At 41.0% G+C, this 25637-nt stretch overlaps 1 protein-coding gene across 1 annotated transcript in view; it reads left to right on the forward strand.

Moving 5' to 3' along the window:
- The first annotated feature begins 1076 nt into the window (after positions 1–1076).
- Positions 1077–25637, forward strand: part of LOC115567367 (aldehyde dehydrogenase, mitochondrial) — a 53613-nt gene continuing 29052 nt past the window's right edge. Inside the window, exons 1-9 of the mRNA XM_030393853.1 lie at positions 1077–1307; positions 7917–8021; positions 10462–10602; positions 10859–10938; positions 11154–11265; positions 18221–18349; positions 19292–19405; positions 21008–21110; positions 21402–21586. Coding sequence (XP_030249713.1) covers positions 1191–1307; positions 7917–8021; positions 10462–10602; positions 10859–10938; positions 11154–11265; positions 18221–18349; positions 19292–19405; positions 21008–21110; positions 21402–21586 — 1086 coding nt within the window. The 5' untranslated portion in view covers positions 1077–1190. The remainder of the gene's footprint in view (positions 1308–7916; positions 8022–10461; positions 10603–10858; positions 10939–11153; positions 11266–18220; positions 18350–19291; positions 19406–21007; positions 21111–21401; positions 21587–25637) is intronic.

Raw genomic sequence — 25637 nt, forward strand, 5'->3', positions numbered from 1 at the left:
TTGGACTCATCCGAGGCGAGGACGAGACAGCGTACAGGGCCGAGGTGGAGGAACTGTCGCTATGGTGCTCAGACAACAACCTGACCCTGAATATCCAAAAGACAAAAGAACTCATCATGGACTTCAGGAAGAACAGACATGACCACAACCCCCTCCTCAAAAAGGGAGAACAGGTGGAGACTGTCACCACCTTCAGGTTTCTGGGCACCCACATCTCCGCAGACCACTCCTGGACCTACAACATCAGGGCCCTGGTTAAGAAGGCTCAGCAGCGACTACACTTCCTGCGTGTCCTCAGGAAAAACAAACTGGACACAAAGCTGCTGCTGGCCTTCTATCACTCCTCTGTGGAGAGCGTACTGTTGACTGTCTGGGTGTGTGGTACGCAGGCTCAACAGCTGAGGTCAGGAAGGCGGTGCAGAGGGTCATAAACACTGCCCAAAAGATCATCAGCTGCCCTCTGACCAGCCTGGAACACATCGCCACATCCTGCTGCCTCAGGAGAACCAAGACCATCACAGGAGACCCCTCACACCCTGCCTACCCCCTGTTTGATCTGTTGCCCTCTGGGAGACGCTACAGGTCAACAAAGTCCCACACCAGCAGGCTGACAGACAGCTTCTTCCCCTGGGCCATCCGAACTACTACGTATACACTCACAAACCCCCCCCCCCCCCCCGACAAGAACAAACCCAATCTACCTCCTCCCACCTCCCTTTAGCACCTTTAAGGGCTATATATATATAATTTATTTATATTTATATTACTATTACTTTTTTTTATTTTGTTGCTGCGGGAGCACCCTCAATTTCATTGTACTCTCCTGTACAATGACAATAAAGACTATTCTATTCTATTCTATTCTAAGTGTTTAACTTATGAAATTACAATTTTTGTGTATTTGTTAAGTTTGTATTCATTGTTCTGTGCATTTTGCACAGTTTTTTGTACTTGTGAAATTGTTTGACATGCACACTTCAATAAAGAATTTCATAATGATGAGGAGGCGTCTGTCTGTCTGTCTCTGGTCTGTCCTCTCAGCGGCGGTGTCAGTACCTACCGCTGCCGCTGGGAGGCTCTCGCGGCTGCTGAAGGAGCTGTGTGCTACCCGCCGACAAATATCCGAGGAAGACGCAGCAGCAGCAGAAGCAGAAGCAGTGTTGTTTGAGCAGTGCAGTGAAGTCAGCACCATGATCCGGACAGTGGTTTCTCAGGCTCTGTTCAGACTCAACAGACTGCCGGCGCGTCACTTCTCAGCGGCCGCCATCCCAGCACCCAACACCCAGCCCGACGTCCACTACAACAAGGTAGGTAGACTCAACGATCAGCAGTTGGACACGGGCCAACTGCGCAATCAACAAGTGTGTGTGTGTGTGTGTGTGTGTGTGTGTGTGTGTGTGTGTTTTGTGCTGTTGCTGCAGACAAACAAATCCGTATGTTGAGTGTGAGTGCAGAGAGAGGACTCAGCTAACATGGACTGTTGTGGTCAGGTAACGTTACCGTCTGTGTGGTTTAGTGAGGTCCACACACAGTAACTGTGAACGTTAACATGAACCTGATGTGTGTGACAGCTGAAGGAGGAGAAACAAGTGTCACTGTGTGGCCGAAGACTTCCATTGTGAACTACTAGCTGGAGAGATAAAGTTCATGTGTTGAGCAGAAGTTACATAACTCACTGATTATTAACAGTGCCCTCCTCATGACCAGGGTGCGCCGACCGCTGTGTCAGGGGTCATTTCTAAGCTAAAGAGACATGCAAGACGACTTCGAAGAAATTCAGGCAGAATTATAGTATTTACAATATTAATGAGGTAATAATACAAACTATTTCAATGAGTGAATAAACCAGCTATTCTCAGAGGAAAATAAAGTCCCAGAACACTGTTTGAAGCTAGACAGGTGGCAGGGTCCACCACATAAACAAATTTAAACAGTGTAAACTGTGTTGTCCTTTAGTCCAGTGGTCCCAAACCACCGGGCCGCGGACCGGTACCGGTCCGCAGAGAAAGAATAAGTACGTTATTTTATTTCCGTTATATGGACGATCATACTTGGAAAGTTGTTTTATTTTAAAAAACGGATTATCTTTTAACAACATCCGTCTCTTCCTCTTGTAGGGCCCTATGATTTCCGCGATCACGGAATTGCGGACGGAATCGCGGAATTGGCCGATTAAAACGGAATCTACTTTTTAACACGGAATATCGCGGAATTTGACATAATTTCACTGAAATGTTGTTCTCGTGTGGAAGAGGAACTTTTGTCTGGGGAAAACTGCACGGGGGGAACCAAATCTGGGTGGCACAACAAGTCGCCGCCGCCCCCGCCCCCCTCCCCACAGACTGAGCTCTCCCGTCAAAACATTGCAAGCCTGGCGAAGTGGCTGCCCACGGCTCCATCTTCGTCGGCGAAAAAGCTGAGAAACTTGACATTCACCCCTCAGTACAGAGCCGAGCAGTTCCCGAACGACTTGTATGTGTCAGGTGAACTGTTGTTTTGCAAAGAAGCAGACCTGAGAAATCATAATTAAAGGTGTAATTCGTCAGAGTTAGCCACTGTCCGATTCATATTATTTGCATATAATACCAGAGTGACTGTTAACTGCTGCTAACAGTAGCTGCTGTTAGCTAGCTAGCCCCGTTAGCCACAGCCTTCTTAGCTGACTCTGCCTGGGCTGGGAGGCTTTTCTGGATCTGCCTGAGAGCTGACCATGTTTTTATTCAATGAAACCCCTAAAAACACAAAATATACTACTGTATGAAGACATGATGAAGTCAAATTTTTTTTGATGCACTTAGTGTACTCTACGGTACAGTATTGAGGAAATATGTTTGTCCCCTCAATTAATTTAAGGTAATTTCTATTTAATTTGTGTACATTTGAGTTATTTACATTGAAAACACACTGTTTTTAGTAGTATAATAAGAGTAAATCAGGATTCCCAAAAATTAAAATGGAAAAAACAGAATTCCCAAAAATTAAAACGGAAAAAACAGAATTTGGGAAAAATAAAACGGAATTTGGGAAAAAATAAAACGGATTTCATAGGGCCCTACTCTTGGCGTGCTTGACACGTACCTGTTTAAGTCACAGACCGTTATACCCTAAAAAATCAAGCTTTCTGAGATTAGTGGAAAACAAACGTCTTCGGAGAGCTACTTTGCAAAGAAAAAAGGAAAAGGCCCAAAGATGAGACAGAAAAAGAGGGAGACGGACAACTGTATTGAAGTTGGCTGTTAAAGTGGCTGAACTAACCCTAACCATAACCCTAAGGTCAGTTTGTTTATTCACTTTATTCAGTCATACATTTATATTTATATAAATGTATAAGTTTATATAGTTTGTTTAGGCAGAAAAAAAAATCAGCCAATTAACAGCTTCCTTTGCTCATTAACATATCTTCAAAACACAATTGTTTGAGCTAGTGTCCAAGTCAAGTCTGGTATGGTTATAATGAGCATTCTGTCATCTGCTGCATGGCATCTGGTCTGCTTAGAACACTGCATAGTTATATTGAAGAAATTCAAAACATGTACTGTATTATCACACTCCTTTGTCTATTGGGTAGGTAGATAGATAGATAGATAGATAGAAATACGGTCAAAATACAAGGGCAAATATAGAAACAATAAAGTACAATATACAATTTATTTTTAAAAAAACCTATAAAATACCTTATACAAAAAATGCTAGTTGCTGTAAAATAGAATAAAATAACGGAGTCAAACCTGTTGGTCAAAAACTGGTTGAACTTGTACTGCTTGTTGTACTTTTCCCTCAGTTGCTCCTCCACCTTTCCTCTGGAAGCCGGTTATCTCTCTCTAGCATAGAGTATTATCAGCACCGATTAGGGATGTATATCGTTAGGATTTTATCGATACCGATACCGATACTCCTTATCGAAACCGATACTTATCAATACTCTTATCGATACTCTTATCGATACAACATGTAATTTTGTGTAAAAAATAAAAGACGTTACAAGATTCAACCTTTTTTTGTTACCACAAGGTAATAAAGCTTCAATAGAACAGAAGCTATGCACATACATATACTTCTCAGAAGAAAAAAAAAATAAAACAAGGGAGATGACAAAAACCCCTTGATGTTCAACCCAACAGACTGTAATCACAGACAGCCATATATACATCAAACAGAACAGTGCAGAGGAGGCACTTCTCAACCCAACAGACTGTAAGTACAGACAGCCATATATCAAACAGTACAGTGCAGAGAAGGCACTTCTCCTGCCACATTTGGCCTTAACAGTTTTTGTTAAGAAAAAGCAACATATTTACTTTCTCTGGCAGCAGCCGAGACCTCTCTGGACAGAGTGTGTCTCCAGTGATTGAGAACACTCGTTCAGATGGCGTTGAAGAGGCCTGGACGCAGAGGTAGGTGAAAGACAGCTGTGCGAGTAAGGGAAGTGTGTCTGTCTTACCCCACCACCAGTGGACAGGGTCATGTTCAGTAGGGATCGGAGACAGAGCTCTGTAAACTGCAAGTTCCTTTTTCAGTCTTTCTCGAATTGTTGGTGTACTCTGCTGCTGCCTGAGCTGCCTTTGCAGTTGTCTGTCTTCCTGTGCGAAGAGTTCTCCCAGTGCAGATACTGGTTTTGGGTGCTGAAATATAAAACAATAACATATTTTTTAAGTTAAGTTAATTGCTTTTTGCTGCAACACAGCATAGGATCACACAAACATGTCAAACTTACATCCTCCTCCTCCTCATCATCCTCTTCTTCACCCCCCTGGAACTCAGCTTCAGTCATCACCGTCACATCCTCATCCTCTGACAGCTGTTGGGGGAAGATTAGATTGCCTTAATAAATTTGTTATGTGCATTGCATATATTCTCAAAGTTAACTTGTGATGACTTTTGACTTACTTCTCTCACTGCTACCTCCATCAGCCGGTCAAAGAATTCTTCCTTGTTGATCCTCTCCTTGAACCTAGGGTCCATGGTGGTGGCCTCTTCCAAGAATGCCATAAGATCACCATCCTATGCACAATTAAAACAAACAATAGTTTCACATATTTTAACTATTGTCTTTGCAAGAGTAAGAGTAATAGAGTAAATGCTGTTACAAAGGAGCAGCAAAGAAGTGCAATGCAAAGTATGTACAATTTGTATAAGGGAATTGGAAGTGTCATACATATAGAGTATGAATATGGATGTATATCTTGCCTCTACGGTGGACAGCCAGCTATGTATGAATTAGGATGATAATGCAGTTTTTTCTTTTTGGGTTTTGCACCTGATAACGTCTGGACAGGTTACCCCAGACTTGCTCCTTGATGGCGGCCACAAATGGAGAGTCATCCTTTGCAATTTTGAAGTGGCTCTCAAGCTTTGTCATAATAGGGAGAATCTGGCTGCAGGTGGCCTGTTTGTCACTTGATACAGCCAGGGTGGACTTGTACACTATTCTCATCACGCTGACAAACTCCTGGGCTTTTTTGTAGTCATCCTCTGTGAACCTTTGAAGTCTAAGATTAAATTATTAAAATATGTATTTATTCTACAATCATGCAGTTGCATTTGTTTTATCATGACATGAACTTTAATCATTCTGATATGAATTCACTTTTTAAATCATTCAATAATTATTATGGTAAGACTTAATCTACATCTAATACTATAGTTATTTATGAATTGGAAAATACTAGTGCAGTGTCATTGTGAATTCCAATCAAACAGCATACTAGATTACCTCTCTCTCTTCATCAGCTTTGTGGCTCGTGGATCTAAGAGGGCAGCTTGTATGGCTGGGTACATCTCAATAAATCGTTCAATCCATGAGATATAGTGAGTTCCAGCGGGTCCTCACATCCAGGACAACAGTATGGACAGTCATGCCTGAAACATGGAAAGACCCATTGAAATCAATTTATGTAGTCCTGCTGTGGCTCCTCCTGTCTGATTGATGATACTGAAACAATGAGGCTTATTTTCTTACCCACAAGTCTCTGCTTCTCCGCTACCACGTTCTTCACAATGGAAGATCTCTTGATCCACACAACACAGTCCTGAATCCTCGCAGACCACTTGGCGATAGCTTGGATGGTGTAGACCTTTTGTGCACTGAGGTTAAGAGTGTGCGCACAGCATCCAAGCTTTCTGATTTGGAGCTCACGTGCAGCCACTTCCATATTAGCTGCGTTATCAACTGTCATGGCTGCGACTTTTTCTCTAACACCAAACTCTTCAAGCACTTCTCCTATCTCTTCATTCTCAACTGGACCGCTTTGTGACTCAAATACTGCCTGGGTTGAGAGTACTTTCTGCTTTAACTAGCCTTCATTCACATAGTGGAGTGTGACGGTGACATAGTGTTCTTGTGTAATACTTGTCCACCCATCACTGGTTATGGCCACTTTTGACAGGTTAGCAAGCTCAGCAATGAGATTTTTCTTTTCAACTTCGTACCAAGCTGGTAGGAGGGTGCCTGACAACACTTCTCTGGAAGGGGGGGTGTAACCTGGGTTAAGGGCTCTGGTCATCTCCCTAACAATCATCATCACGGAAAAAGCAATACAACGTTAGTTAATATCTTATTAACAGGACAGCTAACAGTGCACACTGACTTCAAGTGGACTAACTACTGCCTATTTACCTAAACCACTTGGATTCCACTGTAGCAAAGGGCTGGAGATCCTTCACAATGAACTTTGTGATGACCCTATGGCATTCCTGCATACTTTCTGCTGTCATCTTCATTTGTCTGGCGATTGTGAATGGGGTTGTCTGAGCTGCGGTAGCTGCTGCTTTGTTCATGCCACCTACAGGATTAACGTAACATATCAGTGGTGCTAAAATCGATGCTGTAATGACTACAAACTTAACAACAAACTTACAACAAACTTACCGTGACTTGACGTCGGAGAAATGACACCGGGTGCCGCTGCTGCCACGGCACTGTAGTTAGCGTTAGCCGGGCTGCTAACTTTACTCGCTTTGCTAACGTCATAGCACTCAAACACGCCGCACTCCTTTAGCTTAATGCCATGCGATCGCTCCAAGTGTTTGGTGAGGTTGCTAGTGTTACCCCCCTTGGACGCAACTTCTCTCCGACAAAGACTGCATCGAGCCGAGTTTTCATTCACTTTGCTAAAGTGAGCACAAACCTTCGAGCGCTTTGTCCTCACCGACATGATAGCTTAGAGTGCGCCAAAGAGACGCTGCGTCATCACCTAGTGTCGACGGCGGAAGTGGCATAATTACGCGACAGTTGGGTAGACGTTCAAAAACCATCCGAGTACCGATAACAGTACCGTTTGTCCAGAATCTTAACGGTACCCTGGTACCGACCCAGTTAAGGACCGGTACCAAAAAGTACCGGTCCTCGGTATACATCCCTAGCACTGATTAGTTGTTTGGTATATGATCACTTTAAACAGACTATTGCAATGCAGTATGAACGAAAATGCACACAATGAAATCTTTCCTTTAAAAATAAATAACCGGGGTTTGCTTTGCAACATAAATACACAGCTACAGTAGCTAAATGCAACACTGTTGCTGCCAAACTATCTTAAATGTACTGCAAGTCCAAAAACTGGTGATATTCAAATATGAACAGTTTTATTCAAAGAGAAATATCTATCATTTGTTTAAACTGGCACCTTTCTTTGTGTGACAAAAATGATTCTGGCATGAATATAAAACTTGTGTTACTTTATCCATTTTTAAGAATTACAGCTAAGCAATGGAGGGCCAATACAAGTGATGTTTTTTTATCAGCTTAAGAACTTTTTCTATGACAGTTTGCAGCCTGCAAACATTAAGTCACACATCAACCCTGCTGAATATTTTCCACCCGTCTACTTCCTCTATGTGAGGAAACATCTGAAACATGTGAACAGCTTTGTGTTGGTACAGTTGCAGCCTTGTAATGATTCTTTTATATGTTTCAGCTGTTCATCAACAACCAGTGGCATGATGCAGTGAGTGGAAAAACCTTCCCCACAATCAACCCAGCAACCGGGGAAGTCATCTGTCAAGTGGCTGAGGCTGATGAGGTAAACAGTCTGTGTGGTGGGGAACATTTAGTGGAACCGGATCAGCCACATCATGCACATCTGGTCTATAAACTAAATGTCCTGTAGTTTCTATGTTTTATATCATTTTACCGTTTCCCATGGTTCTGTCAACACATCAGCCATCCTTTAAAACGTTTTTCCCAGTTGAATGGAAACTGTCCTAAAATCATTTTTTAGACAAACTTCTGTTTATCACCTATAGCTGTTATACAAGCATTACCATTTATACTCCTTGTGCCTCCAATCTGTTCTTAGCTGAAGTACTTCCGTACATATACTTAGTGTAAACTTGTTCAGTTACTGCATAGCTAAAGGAGGCATCCTACAGGACTAAACTGGGAAGTGTCAAACATATCCATACTAATTATTGGAAAATCTGCGAGGAAAGACCACATGAAACATACACAATCTTGTAATTATTATAAGAGTTACAAGACCAAAGAGAGTATTGAGTTTGTTTGCTTTCTGCCAGTCTACAGCTACACTTTAGTCCAGCAGCTGGGGCTAGTTTGCCATTAAATCTTAAAGAAATGGTGAACTTGTTGTGCTGCCACATTAAACCATGAGCACTTAGCCGCAGACGGATGGACCTCTGCATGTGCCAGATTTAACCTCCGAAAAAGCGAGTGGTGTGCACCAGAATTTCGTCTTCGTGTCATTTTTTTCCTGTCAAGTAGCAAAACAGAACAAACACTCAAAGTTTATCCTTAGAAATATATTTCAAAAGTTAAGACTCTTAATACAAATATTTTAATTTGAGAAGTTTGTAGTTGTTACAGATTTTCAAAATGACTCAATTTAAAGTTAATTCAGTAAGTCCAATTCTTGAAAATGTAAGGTTTTAAAAGTTAGCAAATATAAAGTTCAATCAAACAATGCTTTAAGAAGATGCCAATTCTTTAAAGTATTATGCCTCAATCAAAAGACACCGCTTACTCACAGCCTCGCCTTGCTAATCTCCCTCTCCTGTCCCGAACCCATCTTCGTTAACTGCTCGGCTGTGCTAACAAGCTGAAACGACTCCTTTAGTAATTTGAGATACTCGATAACTAAATTGATAGCTTTATCCAGGTTAGATATACAGCACACTGTGTTTTGCACGGATGATTATTTCTGGTGCAAAACGTGCTTGTTGTATTAAGCCTTGCTCCAAAGACTCAATCACCTTCCTAAATTGATCTAGACCTCAGAGCAACAAGAAAAGATGGATGAAAGGAGCTACCCTCTGCTGGGGTTTTGCACAAGTACAGCACGCTAGTTAGTCTAATAGCAAACTGTTACAAACAACGTAGTCTGTTTCCATGGAGGTATAGTGATTTTGCTGCTGTGATTATTTATGCTGCTGCTCCAGAAACGATAAAGATTTATGTAGCTTCAGATGCATCATTTGATTTGTTTTGTTATAGCTGTTTCCATGCATACTGCAGAAATAGACATTGCAAATTAAGCAGTACAAACGCTAACTTTATATTGTTATTGTGATTTTATGTTAACAAAGTAAAATGGTAAGAAATTGTGTTGTCCTTTTTGCTCAGTTTGTTAAGTTTGTTCAGTCATGAAAACAAAGAGTTCGTTTATTTAGTTTGTTTGGGCGGGAAAAGCAGCAGCCAATGATCTTTCTTGTCTGAGTCTTGTTATTATATTGTGCCACCTGGGGCACCTGAGAATGGTAATACTGCACACGAGTTAATTAATTGTATGTGTACATTTACATGACACTGGTGATTATGGTAGGCTTAAAGAACACTTTTAGAGCCACCTCTACAAAGGGTGATGGCTTCACAATACTGTAATCTACACTGTGTTACTGTGACACAATTTTTATTCAGTAACTCTGTTACTCTCCGCTTTATCATCCATTCATCTGATGATTGATGAAGGTTTTCAGCCATCCAAGTCATGGTAATTCAAGTGCGGTATTGTAGGCAACTGAACTTGTTTCAGTTTCCTGAAGACATTTCACGTCTCATCCAAGAGGCCTCTTCAGTTCTAACTTACTGGAGGACGACTGACGACTCTGAAACTCTGAGCTCTAATGTGTCCTTAATGACTCTATATGGACACTCCCACACAGTTTTAAGTTTAAAAGAGTTTAAACGCCTGCAGCTCCCCTCCGATTAGAACTGAAGACGCCTCTTGAATGAGAGGTGAAACATCTCCAAGGAACTGAAATACTTCTAGTGGTCTATTAGCACTTACTTTGATTTACTGTCAAATGTTTTACAATAAAGCCCTGTTAACAGATGTAGGGCTTCTGTCCACTGAAATACTGGAGAGCTAAAATGGATAATAACTATTAACTGTAACAGGCCAACAGGAGTGTGTCATGTAAAGGCCTCTTCTCTCTGTGGTTCAGGTAAGTGAAGTCACTATTTGAGGATAAACACTGAGCATTATGTGGTGTCATATTTATTTACAGGCAGATGTAGAAAAGGCAGTGAAAGCCGCACGTGACGCATTTAGATTGGGGTCACCATGGCGACGGATGGATGCCTCTCATCGTGGCCTACTGCTAAACCGATTGGCTAATGCTATTGAGAGGGATGCTGCCTACCTCGCCGTGAGTAATTCGAAAATGTTGAAGCACTGGTAGAAGCTCTGTCTGTCTGTCTGTCTGTCTGTCTATCTAAATAAGAATAGTTACATGAGTACAGTTACTTGAATTAATAATCTTCCAGATGATCAAAAATGCACATCTCTTTCTTGTCACATATGTCTTCTACACCTTCTCATATCATATCACTTGATGTTGCACAACTTCAATTGGTTCAGTATTTTACATAACAGGTAAACTTCATACTGTGTTGTTGCCACAGGAACTAGAGACCTTGGACAATGGAAAGCCATATGCTGTGTCCTACACAGTGGATATACCCAATGTGGTGAAATGTCTCAGGTAACAAATGCACAAGCCAGTGAGTTTATGGCATTTTAGAGCATCAGCCTTTATTTAACACTGCCTTGATATTTCTTATGAATAGCTGTGACTTCCTCAGTCTAGTTGTACGATACCGTTACATTTAAGTCTGTGATGATATCTCATAGGTAAGACATGAGTGAAATGAAGTAATTTTGCTTGGAACTGATACTGTATAAACTCGTTGTGTTCAGGTACTACGCAGGCTGGGCTGACAAATGGGAAGGAAAGACCATTCCCATTGATGGAGATTATTTCTGCTACACCAGACATGAACCCATCGGTGTGTGTGGACAGATCATACCGGTAAGGGAACATTACTGTTGTTTGGTCCTGTAACTTTGCTCTCTGCGTGATTTGTCTTTTATTTGATGAGTGAAGGATCTGTTTAGCTATCAGACTGTGAACACCATCAGATTGATACACCCCCGCTCCGCATCTCAGGCTTATCCATTCACACAGATGCTGGTTTGCCTCTGCTGCGACTCTGATACTACCACCAGAGGCGCCTCAGAGCTGCAGCAAAACTGATTTACCCTCTCTGCATCTGAAACTTACACACAGACGTCAATGTGGACACTCAGCGCATCATGGTCAAGAATGGTCGAAAACACAATAGAGATAACCAAGAGAGCTTTGAAATATTTTACTGGGAACTATACTCTCTACCCCAGGCCTCCGACGAAACCCATATTGATACATTCCTGAGTTCCTTAGAACTTCCCACACTCAGTAGCTCACAGAGCGAGAGTCTGGTACAACCAATTTCTGCAAAAGAATTAAACTTAGCCATTGCTAAATTAAAGTCCGGGACGGCCCCAGGCTCGGACAGATTTACCACAGAATGGTATAAGGTCTTGAAGCCACAATTATCGCTGTTACTACTTAATACATTTAACTGGATCCTCCAGAAAAGAGAACTTCCACCCTCTTGGAGGGGAGTAATTATTTCAGTCATCCCCAAAGAGCAAAAAGACAAGCGGGAATGCAGGAATTATCAACCTGTTAGCTTCTTCAATGTGGACTATAAACTGTTTACATCCATTTTAGCCCGCAGATTAGAAACACTCCTCCCTAATCTCATCCATTTAGACCAGACGGGATTTATCCAACACAGACAGACCCAGGACAACATAAGAAGGACTTTACATATACTAGAACAAATAAGAAGAGATAAGACAAAGGCAATGATTGTAGGCTTGGACGACTGATTCAGTTAGGTGGTTATTTCTGTATAAAGTAATGAGAAAATTCGGCTTCCAGGACGGATTTATAAGAGTAATTCAGACCTTATGTGATAAGCCTAGGGCACGGATAAAAATAAACGGGGACCTTTCCGACTCTTTTATTTTGGAGAGGGGAACAAGACAGGGCTGCCCACTTTCCCCCCATCTTTTTGCTTTATTTATCGAACCCCTGGGCCAATTATTAAGACAGAGTGACTCTGTTAAAGGCATTGAGGTGGGAGGGATTGAACAAAGAGCAAAATTTTTCACAGATTATGTTTTAGTTCTTTTGGAGGACCCAGAAAAATCTTTTTTAGGCTTGATGACATTATTGGTTGATTTTGGGAATCTATCAGGGTATAAGCTCAACATTTCAAAGACACAGGTTATGACTTTAAATTTGTTTTTAAACAGTGAGTATAGGGCTAGATGGAAGGAATTAGAATCTGCAATCAGCCCAAATTTACCTCTTCAGGCCGTTATTGCTGATAAAGGACTGATAGCTCAATTAGAAGAGAAAAATAACCCCTGGATAAACCTTACATTGAAAATATGGCAAAAGGTGATTAAATTGTGTGGTATCCATAACATGCTCAAGCTTTTTAGATGGTGTGCTTACGACACAGAATTTCTTCCCAACAGGGGAGACAAAAGGTTTGAATCCTGGGAAAGGAAAGGACTTACAACTTACCTCTCATTTACACACAAAAATACAATTCAGAGTTTTCAATATTTACAAGAAACTCATGGACTAGGGAAGTTTGATTTTTTTAGGTATCTCCAACTACGACATTATTTTAACCAGAAGTGCAGACCTACTAATTTTTCAATAGTAGAATCTGAGTTTTTTAGGATCCTAAGGTCTGCCTTCAGTACATTCCCATGCAAATCAATTTCTAAGATGTATGAAGCTATCACCCTTGCTAAGAATGAAAACACCCTGTACATTAAAGAGAAATGGGAAAAAGAAGCGGGAGCAGTGATTTCAGAGGAGGCCTGGGGGGAAATATGTAGCTTTCAGTGGTCCTCAACTAATTCCATGGAGTGGAGGGAGCACTGCTGGAAAAACATAGTAAGATACTTCAGAACCCCTCACCGGGAAAAATATATTAAAAGCCCGACGTTTTGGAGACAGTGCGGATCAACGGAGGCAAACCACTCCCACATATTCTGGGAATGCCCTAAAATGAGCTCATATTGGAAAGGTATTCACAAAACACTATGCACGGTATTCAAAACTGCCATAACCATGAATATGGAGACACTATACTTTGGCCACATTGTGGTTCTGAAACAAAGGAGAGATACAAAGCTGCTGCAGGCCCTCTTGGCGGCAAGCAAAAAATCAATCACCAGAAAATGGCTAAATACAACACCACGTACAGTGGAAGATTGGTATGGCATTATCTTAGAGATTTTTAAGATGGAAAAATTGACTTGCTCTTTAACCCTTGAGGCACCTTTAAAATGAACATACAAGTTTTAACCTCGGGACCCAAAATGGTCCCTCATAAAAGTGTACTAAAAATGTCATATATAAAAAAATTTTTTTTCACTTTTACCACATCAAATCTCTTCAACAACTTCAGATCTAACCATAGATATAACGTTTTTATGATTTTGTTATGTTTTTCTTTGTTTTTATGCCCTTTTTATCATAAAAACATCAGAGTTTTCTCAATGAGAAAAACACAAAATTTGAATATTTCCAAAAATAAGGTTCAAAGTGGAATATTTAGTATGAGGTTATTAGAGCCTTGACTAGGTCAATAATTGATAACAACATAGCTTTTGATGCATTATTATTTTTGGAGTAATGAGAGTTTATTCAACAAACTAACAAGTTTTAACCTCGGGACCCAAAATGGTCCCTCATTAAATTGTAATAAAAATGTCAAATATTAATATTTTTTTTCACTTTCACCGCATCAGATCTTTTCAACAACTTCAGACCTAACCATAGATATAAAGTTTTTTATATTTTTAAATGTTTTTTTTATGTTTTTATGCCCTTTTTGTCATAAAACACCTGATTTTTATCAATGAGAAAAACACAAAATATCAATATTTTCCAAAAACAAGGTTCAAAGTGGAATATTTAGTATGAGGTTATTAGAGCCTTGACTAGGTCAATAATTGATAACAACATTGATTTTGATGCATTATTATTTTTGGAGTAATGAGAGTTTATTCAACAAACTGACAAGTTTTAACCTTGGGACCCAAAATGGTCCCTCAATAAATGGTCATAAAAATGTCAAATATTAATATTTTTTTTCACTTTCACCGCATCAGATCTTTTCAACAACTTCAGACCTAACCATAGATATAAAGTTTTTTATATTTTTTTTATGTTTTTATTCCATTTTTGTCATAAAACACCTGATTTTATCAATGAGAAAAACAAAAAATATGAATATTTTCCAAAAATAAAGTGCAAAGTGGAATATTTAGGGTGAGGTTGTTCGAGCCTTAACTAGGTCCATGATTGATAACAACATTGATTTTGATGCATTATTATTTTTGGAGCAATGACAGTTTTTTCAACAAACTTACAAGTTTTAACCTTGGGACCCAAAATGGTCCCTCATTAAATTGTAATTAAAATGTCATATATAAATATTTTTTTTCACTTTTACCGCATCAGATCTTTTCAACAACTTCAGACCTAACCATAGATATAAAGTTTTTTATATTTTTAATTTTCTTTTCATATTTTTATGCCCTTTTTGTCAAAAAACACCTGATTTTATCAATGAGAAAAACACAAAATATGAATATTGTCCAAAAATAAAGTGCAAAGTGGAATATTTAGGATGAGCTCATTTGAGCCTTAACTAGGTCCATAATTGATAACAACACTGATTTTGATGCATTATTATTTTTGGTCTAGGTGGTCCAAAGCCCCTTTGCATCTGTTGTAATCCAGGATGATCTGAGGTTTTCGTTTTCCAGATTCCTGGACTTGTGGCTCCCGATGTCTTGACTTCAAGACAAGAACATTCTTGTCTTGACTTCAAGACAAGAACATTCTTGCCTTTCTTCAGGACATAAGAAACAGCAGTCCTGTTGCGGATGAATGCAAACACAGAGTAAAGCACCTCTCTGTGTCTGATGTTGAGCAGCTGCAGGGGGAACTCAGGTTTATTGGACCTAAGTGTCCCCACCAGGGCCATCCTCCTCTTCTGTAACTCATCAGCGAGAGGAAAAGATGTAAAAAAAAAATGTTGGTGGTGACTGTGTGGCCCTCAAGCTCATCAGTGAGTTGAAGTACCACCTGCATCCCTTGGTTCTGCTCTCTAGGTGTTGAGGCAGGCTTTCCTGTATACACTTGGAGCCTCCAAGCATACGTGGTCTGCACATCACAGAAAGTCCAAATCTTCAACCCATACTTTGCAGGTTTGGAGGGCATATACTGTCTGAATGAACAGCGGCCCCTAAAAGGGACCAGCTGTTCATCAGTGCATATGTCCCTCCCTGGGTTAAACAGCGCAGGGAGGCCGGTGCTCCATATCTGCTCCACAGGTCCTTGATCAGGGCCAGCTTGTCTCTTCTGCAGCGGTCTGGCCGGGACAGTCTGTCATCGAACTACACGGCTGATCTGCAAAAATCTCTTCTGGGACATTGTTGCAACAAAAATTGCACATCCCTTCTCATTGTCTCATTGTCTCATTGGTTGACTCATGCTGTGACCTGAACATGCCTGCTAATATCAGCAGCCCCAGGTAGGCCTGCAGCTCCTCCTCAATCAAATCTATCCATTCATTTACTGACCTCCTCCCTGCACGTTGGTGAAGTGCAGAATTAGCTGCAGGATGTCCTCAGAGAAAAAAAGGTCAAATGCAGTCTCAGTGCTGCTGATTCTGGCAAGTGCGTAGTACGTCGGCCCTGCAGTCAAGATAGGAGGGGGAAAGAATGGCAGAGACTCTTTATGTGTGGGAGACCACAGGAGTTTCCCATTTCTGGGTCTCCATGGAGAAGTGTCATCCTCCATTGCCTCTTCACCCTCTTCTTCCTCCTCCTCCTCCACCACCTCTTCATCCTCGTCCTCCTCCAAGGACCTCCAAGGACCTCCAAGGGCTCCAAGGACCCCTCTGTGCCTGGCAGGAGTGCCTCCCCTGATCCCTCCTGGTTTTCAGATGAATCCTCACTGCTGGTAACATCTACCTCAGTAACATACTGCTCACTCTCACTGCAAGACTGCAGCAAGAGCCTCCTCTAGTTTGTCTTCATGGCTGGCTGCTGGAGAAATGACCAGCCAGACAAGGCTGCAAACTATTCTCACAGACTTCAAACATGCACCTGTGTAAACATGCTGTACCACACATCCAACAGGAGAGGAGCTCTCTGCTGATCAACAAACAGCAAAAGCAAAAAGCAAACGGCTTGTTTGGCCTTTGATTATTCAAATTTCACACACACACACGCAGACACACACACATACACACACACACACATACACACACACACACATACACACTCTTTTATATCACTTCCATGAACCAAGACCATTTTTATGGTGTTCAGTGTTTTTATTGCCATGCATTTTGCAGAGTAAGAGAACCAGGCCTCCATTGAAACTGTATGTGATAAAGCTCTGCTGCCCCTGGGGGCTTGAGGGGGGTCATCAGACCTAAAACCTGTTTTCCCTGTATTTTGAAGGCAGAGGCTTAGATTTATTAGGTATTCATGGGAAAAGCATTATAATATTTCAGGAACACAGTATATCAAAAATATGTGGTTATAATGGGAGTCAATGTGTCCAAATCGGGCCTTAGGTGAAAGAGTGTAGGTATACATGCAAATCTCCTAATCTATACACCTTACAATAGAGGTGATCATGGAATTTTAAAAGTATTAATAAAAAACTAATCCTGGCCAAGTTTCATATAATTAGCATTTAAACTGACCGAGATATTGAGAATTAAAGACGTAAAAAAAGCAGAGTGTACACGTTTGGTCCCCTAAGGTGCCTCGAGGGTTAAGGATTCAAAAAGATGAATTCTACCAAATTTGGAACAAATGGATCAAATTTATATCCCCAGTGCGCGCAGACTTTGTATAAGTTCACTGATGTTTCAAACTCCACTCCTTCTAATGCATTGAAAACTATAGAAATGTAAGCTCCCTTCGGTTCTGTTGTATAAAGTTTCAATTTCTTAAAATAAGGTTTGAGCATATGTATGGAAGTCCCACACTTTCTGGCTTCTTGGGGCTCTGATGTGGCCTTATGTTTATTTAGCGGTACATTAATATGCTCATATGTATATCCAGATATATATAAGTTTGATGCAATGCAGCTGTGAACAGGAGCGCCAAGTGACGACTATTTTTGGAACATGAAGCTCTGGAAAAGAAAGTCTGACTGGTTTCTAAGATCTAAGCTACAACACGTGAGGACTACGGCTTCCAGTTTTTTACTTATTAATTTACTTGATTGTCCCCTCTACATGTACATATGCACACAATGGTTGAAAAGAAAAAATGGAAAAGAGTTTTGTATAATTGAAGAAACTCTGTATGATGATATGTCTTCTTTTCCAAATAAAAATATAATCACAAAAAAAAAAAAAAAATACACTAATGGCAACATATATAAGTAAATAATGGGTTTCAGGAGTATAAGCTTCAAATATTGTCACAGAAATAAAAAGCCCTAGAAATGGTTCACAAGACAAAGCTGAAGATTCCCCCAAAAAACATGTAACATAATTTTGTTTGCTGGTGATAAATAGATATTGAACAATCAGTAACTATGAAAGGAGTGTGAAGTTAATCAACTAAAAATGAAGAAATAACTCATTTTACAGACATAATGCAGCCATGTTTCTATTGGTCGACAAAGCACATCCACTTGGCAAAGTTGAATAGAGATTAACTTGGATTTACTCTAGCCGCCTGGTTCTTTTCTCTGTCAGACAGGCTGCAATTGAGGTGAATGGAAAATGGAACAAATATTGGTGGAACAGAAGTCTAATGTGACCTTTACTATACTCTAATCTTTATCTCATCCCTCTCCCCTTTTCTCCCTGCAGTGGAACTTCCCTCTGTTGATGCAGGCCTGGAAACTGGGCCCTGCCCTTGCAACTGGTAACACTGTGGTGATGAAAGTTGCAGAGCAGACACCACTCACAGCACTCTATGTAGCCAGTCTGATTAAAGAGGTACTTTTTTTTATACTGTACACTTCTTAATTGATGGGAATTTACAAAAAAAATATCAGTGATCGGAAATACATGGCTCAAATTCAAAGGCAGCTTCAAAACTACGAGGGGCAGCATAACTGCTTACTACTGCTCACTATATCTTGGACTTAGTGCTCTTTGCTGTAGCTAGCTGCCATAAGCAAATATAATAGCAAGTCATAGATGCAACAAGGCTCAGCCGGTGTGAAGACCGGGGATATAGCACAGAGGTGATTTACAGTGGTTCTGACCAGGACCGTGACTCCAGGGATGAGAATCCACGGCAGGAGGGGACAGGAAAGGCTTGAATCCGAGTACAGCCCAAATATTTTCTCGTCTCACTCTCTGAAATGGGGATTTGGGGATTTTATGCCAACTTCAGTAGACAACTCTGCAACACAGAACATATACATCTTTGACATAATCAAAGTATCCTATACTCTTTCAGCCTCTATGTTTGACAGACTTGAGTTGAAGAGTGCACTGGTCTGCTGTTTGTGTACTCAAATATAGAAGTGTCTGTCTATGATTAACAAAGTTGTACAAATAGAAATAGCTGTGTGTGCCAGGTTTAATATTCCTTCTACAACAGTGTGGACTATCAGTGTGAACCATCCTTTAAACTCCAGTTGCAGTGATGTTGATAGGTTTTTGATATAGTGTGTCTATATTCTGTTAGTCAGTTATAATAATGGTCATATGTTTGATGAAAATGTATCTGAAAATCAAAAATACACATAACATCCCAAATCTGAAAACTAAACACAGGCGCATGTCCTCTGAAAGTTGATGAGTCAGTCAGTAGAAGACTGTTATCAGTCAGAGTACAGAAACAGGATAACAAATAGAAGCTTACAAAACTTAAAGGCAGAAAAACTGTAATATGGCCTCAAGCTTTTGTTGATGTGTTTCTGTTTGCAGGTGGGTTTTCCTGAAGGTGTTGTAAATATCTTGCCTGGCATGGGTCCATCAGCTGGTGCTGCTATTGCAAGGCACATGGATGTTGACAAGGTGGCTTTCACTGGCTCCACTGAGGTAGGACAATTCTCTTGTTTTTTGCAGTCTGTTGGTTGATTACATGCTGTATACATACTAAAAAACTAAAACTAAAAGTAAGGACAAAAGGCCATTAATAAAGGGCCACACAGGGATGCTGAAAATCTTTTGCTGTAGAGTTAAAAAACAATTATTCTCAATTTTAGAGAGGCATCTTTCACAATGTTAGGTTATGGGAACAGTATTTTTTAGCCTTGGTGAATCATGTGACGATGTAATTAGACGATTTGGCTTAAAAGTTCTAACTGCAAACTGGACAATGGTTGCTAAAAGTTAGAAGCCGAGGTAGCATGTGGCCCTCTATGTATAACCTAAGTTATCAAACCCCAAACAAGTCTTATAAAGGTTAGAAATGTGCTCAAAGATTTGGCAACAAGCAGTAGGCTAGTATTGTTCACTCATGTTCACAAAATATAAGGGAGCCATACCTACTGAGGCGAAGTGCTCCTCAAGCTCTTGAGTTAGCATTATGTAGTCCTGTTCACCCACAGTCTCTCAGATTCAGTCCCTTAGTTCCTCCACAAACTTCTCTGCTGCTGTAGCCAAAGATTGGACTCTTTCTTTTGCAGGTGAAAAGTCCCATAGCACAGGTCTGGGATGGAGAGAGAAGCTAGGTCTTTCTTCACTAGGTAGAAAACTTTTCTTGGCTATCTTGAGGATACTGATGTCAGGGAAAACATGACTCTTTGGTAGCATTGGCGTATAGATCCCTCTATTCCGCCTGCCCTCATCACCCGAGTCTTGTCGGTGTAATTCAGGAATTTCATTGCCCTTATCAACTCTGCATGCAGACTCTGCATGCACAGCGATCCACCAATCACGTTAGTTCTCAATCAGTGTGCCGAAGCAGACCACCCCCTGCACATAGAGTGAGTCGCTGGTAACAACATTGAAAAATGGGCAACGAAACAAGAGGAAATTGCTGGAAACGAAGACTTGGTGCCAAAAAGAAAAGCAACATCAGTTATCTGGAATTATTTTGGCTACAAGAAGGATGATATTGACCAAACATGTGTTCTGTGCCAACAGTGCCTTGCATCTGTTGTCACAACGAGAGGTAACACAACTAATTAGTTTGACCATTTACTGTACCACACAGCTCAGTATGACAAAAACAGGTAAGATCAGTGCAGGTTAATTGTCCACAAGATGGCAGCAGTGCAGCATAACATAAAGTGCTATTCAGGTAATCTGATGAAAATCCCTGTATTTTTCATATCTCAATATATATTGCAGGGTTAAAAAAAATCACAATGTCAGGTAGTCGGTAGAGATTAGGGCTGCACGACATTGGAAAAAACTAAGGTCGCCACTTCGCCGTAAATGAACACAAATCTGTCCCTTCCTCTCCACGAGGCCTACTAGACCAAGGTTAGAACAGCAGCTTCCATTTTCTAAGTTGTCTACTTTAAGAACCAACTCTTCAATGGCAACTTCATGTCATTAATTTGTGCCAGCAGGGTCACGATCACATCTCGATTGGTGCTAATTCTGTTTTTGCTGTCTGTGATACATAGCACATCTGATGAGCATGAAGCAAAGGTTTCACCATCTGTTTCTTTGCTTAACTGTGTCCATCAGGTTGGTCATCTGATCCAGCAGGCTTCAGGTAGCAGTAACTTGAAGAAGGTCACTCTGGAGCTTGGAGGAAAGAGTCCTAACATCATCTTGTCTGATGCCAACAGTATGTATCCTATTTAGATATTTATGAAGCTGAATTCATTAAACATTTTAATCTTGGTCTACAAATGTAAAACTGAAAAGTCAGTTTAGTGCATCGTGGTGGGGTGTTGACCTTATGTTAATGGAATTAATTATGGATTATTGTAAATCAGAATTCATGCAGCCAGACAGCAATTTGTTTTATTTTGTGTGACTAAATGCAAAGCCGCTGCTGGTGTGCTCAAAAGTGTGCTATGTTGCAGCTGTAAGCAGCTGTACTGGCAGTAACTAAAATGTACTGTTTCCTCTTCAGTGGAGGATGCCGTGGAGCAGTCCCACTTTGCTCTCTTTTTCAACCAAGGCCAGTGTTGCTGCGCTGGCTCTCGCACCTTTGTCCAAGCAGACATCTATGATGAGTTTGTGGAGCGGAGTGTTGAGCGAGCTAAGAGACGAGTGGTGGGAAACCCTTTCGACCTAAAGACTGAGCAGGGACCTCAGGTAACACACACACTCTTAACAAATTTATTTTGATCAAGAGAACAAGATCACAACATAACAAAACCCTAATTTATTTCTTTATTTGAAAGGGCGTGAAGAGCAGACCCCCATACCCCAAATACATTACATTTTGGCGCCCTGCATGGCAGCCTCCGCCATCAGTGTATGAATGTGTGTGAATGGGTGAATGTGGCAAGTATTGTAAAGCGCTTTGAGCGGTCAGTAGACTGGAAAAGTGCTATAAAAATGCAAGACCATTTACCGTTTACTATTTTCATGAGGGCTCAACTGTAAGGAAAAACATTCAAGAACAAAAGTATAAAGTATAAAGCAGAGAAATATATAGGTATACACAGACACACTTCATCATTTACCTACTAGGGGTGTCACGATCTCGATTGTGAGTCGGATATCTATTTGGAATGAGGGTAATCCAATTGGCTGTAGTGGTGCATGGCAAAAAGGTTGCAACGGAGTCAACTTCTGAAAAATAACACAGCCCAACGTCACATTGTGGTGGTCAATTGCATAAGATTTCGATCAGACTAGGACTTAAGCCACGATGGTGTGTAAAGTAATGTGTCTTCAATCAGTTTGTCTTTATGCACCAGTTTTAAACCAGTTGATTGAACCTACTGTGGCAGAGGCATTAATGGAGATCATAAGCGGTGTAGAATGGGTCAACAGCAGGGCATGTTATTTAGCATGGATAAATACTACAGAGGGAACACAACAGACATTTCTCTGTGTCGTGTTTCACTTTCACTTTGGTTCGATCTTGTCCCCCAGTTTAAGACACACAGTAATGACTTCACAGTTATTTTTAGTCTGTCGATGGTGTCAAACAATCACTGGTAGGTCCCGCGTGCTAGTAGCAAAACAACATAGCAGCTTCGCCTACTAACCTCTCGCATTCACCGCACCACTGTCTGCTTGCTATGCGCGTCCACATTATCTTACCAACTAAAACCAGCAACCTGCATTGGAAATCCCATTCCCACTTCCTTTTTTAAAATATTTTATAGCTCTTTTAAAGACGATTTACCAATAAGGTTTTAGGACAAACAATAGTACTGAGACTGCACTAGTAAAGATTGTAAATGATCTCAGGATGAATTTGGACAGGACAAAACCATCTATTTTAGTACTACTGGATTCAAGTGCAGCCTTTGATACAGTAGACCACACAATTATTTTAGACCGTCTTCACAACCAGGTTGGAATCTCTGGTTCTGTTTTTAATTATCTTACTGACAGAACAATGTTTGTGAGTATGGAGGGATACTCACTAAAGAGCTATAAAATTACCCGTGGTGTCCCCAAGGCTCAATTTTAGGTCCCACACTGTTTAATCTATACATGCTGCCACTTGGGAGCGTCATCAGGAAGCACGGCATCAACTTCCACAGTTCTACTGATGACACACAGCTGTATATCACCGTATCTTCTGATGACCCTGGGCCAATCGATGCCCTTTTTAACTGTATTTTAGATATCAAGTCATAGATGGCAAAACATTTTCTTCAGCTCAACCAGGACAAAACCGAGTTCTTATTTATTGGGTCTGAAGCTCAAAGACAGAGGATTAATATACAATTGAATGCCCTGGCATTAAACCTGACTAGCCACGTAAAAAGCCTTGGAGTTATGTTAGATTCAAACCTCAGTTTTAACCCACACATCAGAAACATAACTAAGACATCTTTTTATCATCTAAAAAACATTGCCAGTATGACCGTTCCTTTCCAAAGCCAGTACAGAGACACTAATGCATGCTTTTTTCACCTGCCGCATTGACTATTGAAAACTCTCTACTTTCTGGTCTCCCCAAAAAGAACATAGCTCAACTACAACTACACCAAAACTCTGCAGCACAGGTGTTGACTAAGACCAGAAAGAGAGCACACATCACACCGATTTTAAAGTCTCTGCACTGGCTACCTGTCTGCTTCAGGATTGATTTTAAGATAATTTCATTAGTTTTTAAAGCTCTTAATGACCTTGGGCCAACTTTTTTTTTATCAGATTTGCTTTTATCGTATGAACCCTCCAGAACCCACAGGTCCTCTGGTCACGGCCTTTTCACTATTCCAAAAGTGAGAGCAAAAACTCGCGGTGAGGCCGCCTTTCAGTACCACAGTCCACGTTTAATGGAACAGCCTCCCAGAGGACCTGAGGGCGCTGGAGAATGTTGATAGTTTTAAGAGCAACCTTAAAGCTAGGGTCTACAATCCTGGAGAGCTAGCAAGAGAGCTAGCAAGATTTGAAAGTGGCACCTCCTCTAAGTTCCACCCCCCCTCCCCATCCCGTCAGTGCTCCGTCCAAAGCCACTCCTCCACAAACTTGAACGCGCATCTGGCGGTGGGACTCAGCAGGGAGAAGGAGATGCCGGAGCAAGACGCAGCAATTCAGCTGAATTTTGCACAGAGCAGACAGGAAGTCAAGCGCCAAAATAACAAACTACATCGGTTACTTTTCAAAATAAAACACTGTGTTGACACCAGCACACATCGTGAGGCCAGCTGTCTACCATACTGCGCCGTTGCGGACTCAAACCGCAACCGGTGGGGATTGCCGGAAGGCGGAGGAAAACTGGATCGGAGCCGCAACGCAGTGGACCCGTATTCAGTGGAAATTGGGCCGACACATTAGCCATTCTCATGGCTAAAAACAACACACAAAGAAGCTAATGTTAGCATTGGGCTAATACGAGATACAAACGTAGCCAAGTTGGCAAACCTCACATATTTCATGAAAATAACAAATCCCCCTGAAACAAAACAAATAATTACCTGTCCAACAGAAAGAAGGCAACCTCTGCATCACTTTTCAAGCCCTTCACATGCCCCAGTTGTCTCCACCGCTCAAACGCCGCACCGATGTTGACTCGGTCCGACTTCTTTCTTTATCCAGGGCCTTTTTTCGTTGCAGCCTTTCTGCCTCAGGCTTTCTTTTCTTTGCCTTTTTAGCGGGGTGAGCTGTTAAAAGTAACGCTGGCTGCATTTTCTCTGCCATTGTAACTCCGTATTTCTGCAGAGGAGTGTGCTGAATATTTCCGGCATCAGTGAAACGTAACGTGTGCACGCGCAGAGGAGGGAGGGACAGAACGAGACATGAAGGCATCTGACCAATCCGTGCATCTGACCAATCCGTGCTATCCGGGCCAGATGGCACGGATTGGTCAGCTTTTTCTCAGTCCTGCAGCTGCCACAGAGGTCTGATTATTTTTGTTCCTTTTTCTGAATACATAATGTATTGACTACTCTCAGGATAGCAGGATACATTAAGATGTATGAAAAGTGCTCTATAAATAAGGTCTGATTGATTGATGACAAATATGGCAGGACATCTGAAGAGTGAACACAGCAGTTACAAAAACAGGTCACTAGATGCCGGGTACTGTCTATGGCTTCTCTTCTAATGGTAAAAGTTATTGTTACATTTATATTGTTTGACAGTTAGGCTATAGTACATTGCAAATGAGTAAAGGTGATATGACTTGTGAGACCATGTAAATCATCTTTTTAAAATAAATATTAAAAAATTAAAGGTTTATCATGGCCAAAAAACAATGATCCTAGACTACACTAGTCTAAAATGGGCATAGCCATCTGTGATAAAACAAAAATGCAAAAAAAAAGGTAGAATATAGCCGCAAGCGGCAATCAGCGGGTTCTAGCCTCTTTCGGCCCAAACCGGCCACCGTGACCCTCTTCCCCCGCAGTTGATGACGTCAGCCGCCTTGTTCCTCAAAGATCATAACCATGATGAGCCCCAAATTTCTCCAAATTGGGTTTTCAGCTACATGCTAATGGAATTTGTGTTATACTTTCACATAGAGACTTTATTTGAACATCAAAACATGAATTCAAATTTTACCTATTGATGTGTATTTCAAAGTTTCAGTAGGTATTATCATGTTTAAGTAATCACAGTTCCAGGATCATGATAATTTTGGGAGAAATGTGAAGATAATTATGCAAATTAGCAAAACATCTGTAATAGAGGCTTTCGTGGTGCAAGAGGCTTTTTTGTAGAGGACTATCAGGAG

This window comes from Sparus aurata, chromosome 17 (genome assembly GCF_900880675.1).
Source record: "Sparus aurata chromosome 17, fSpaAur1.1, whole genome shotgun sequence".
Classification (NCBI taxonomy): domain Eukaryota; kingdom Metazoa; phylum Chordata; class Actinopteri; order Spariformes; family Sparidae; genus Sparus; species Sparus aurata.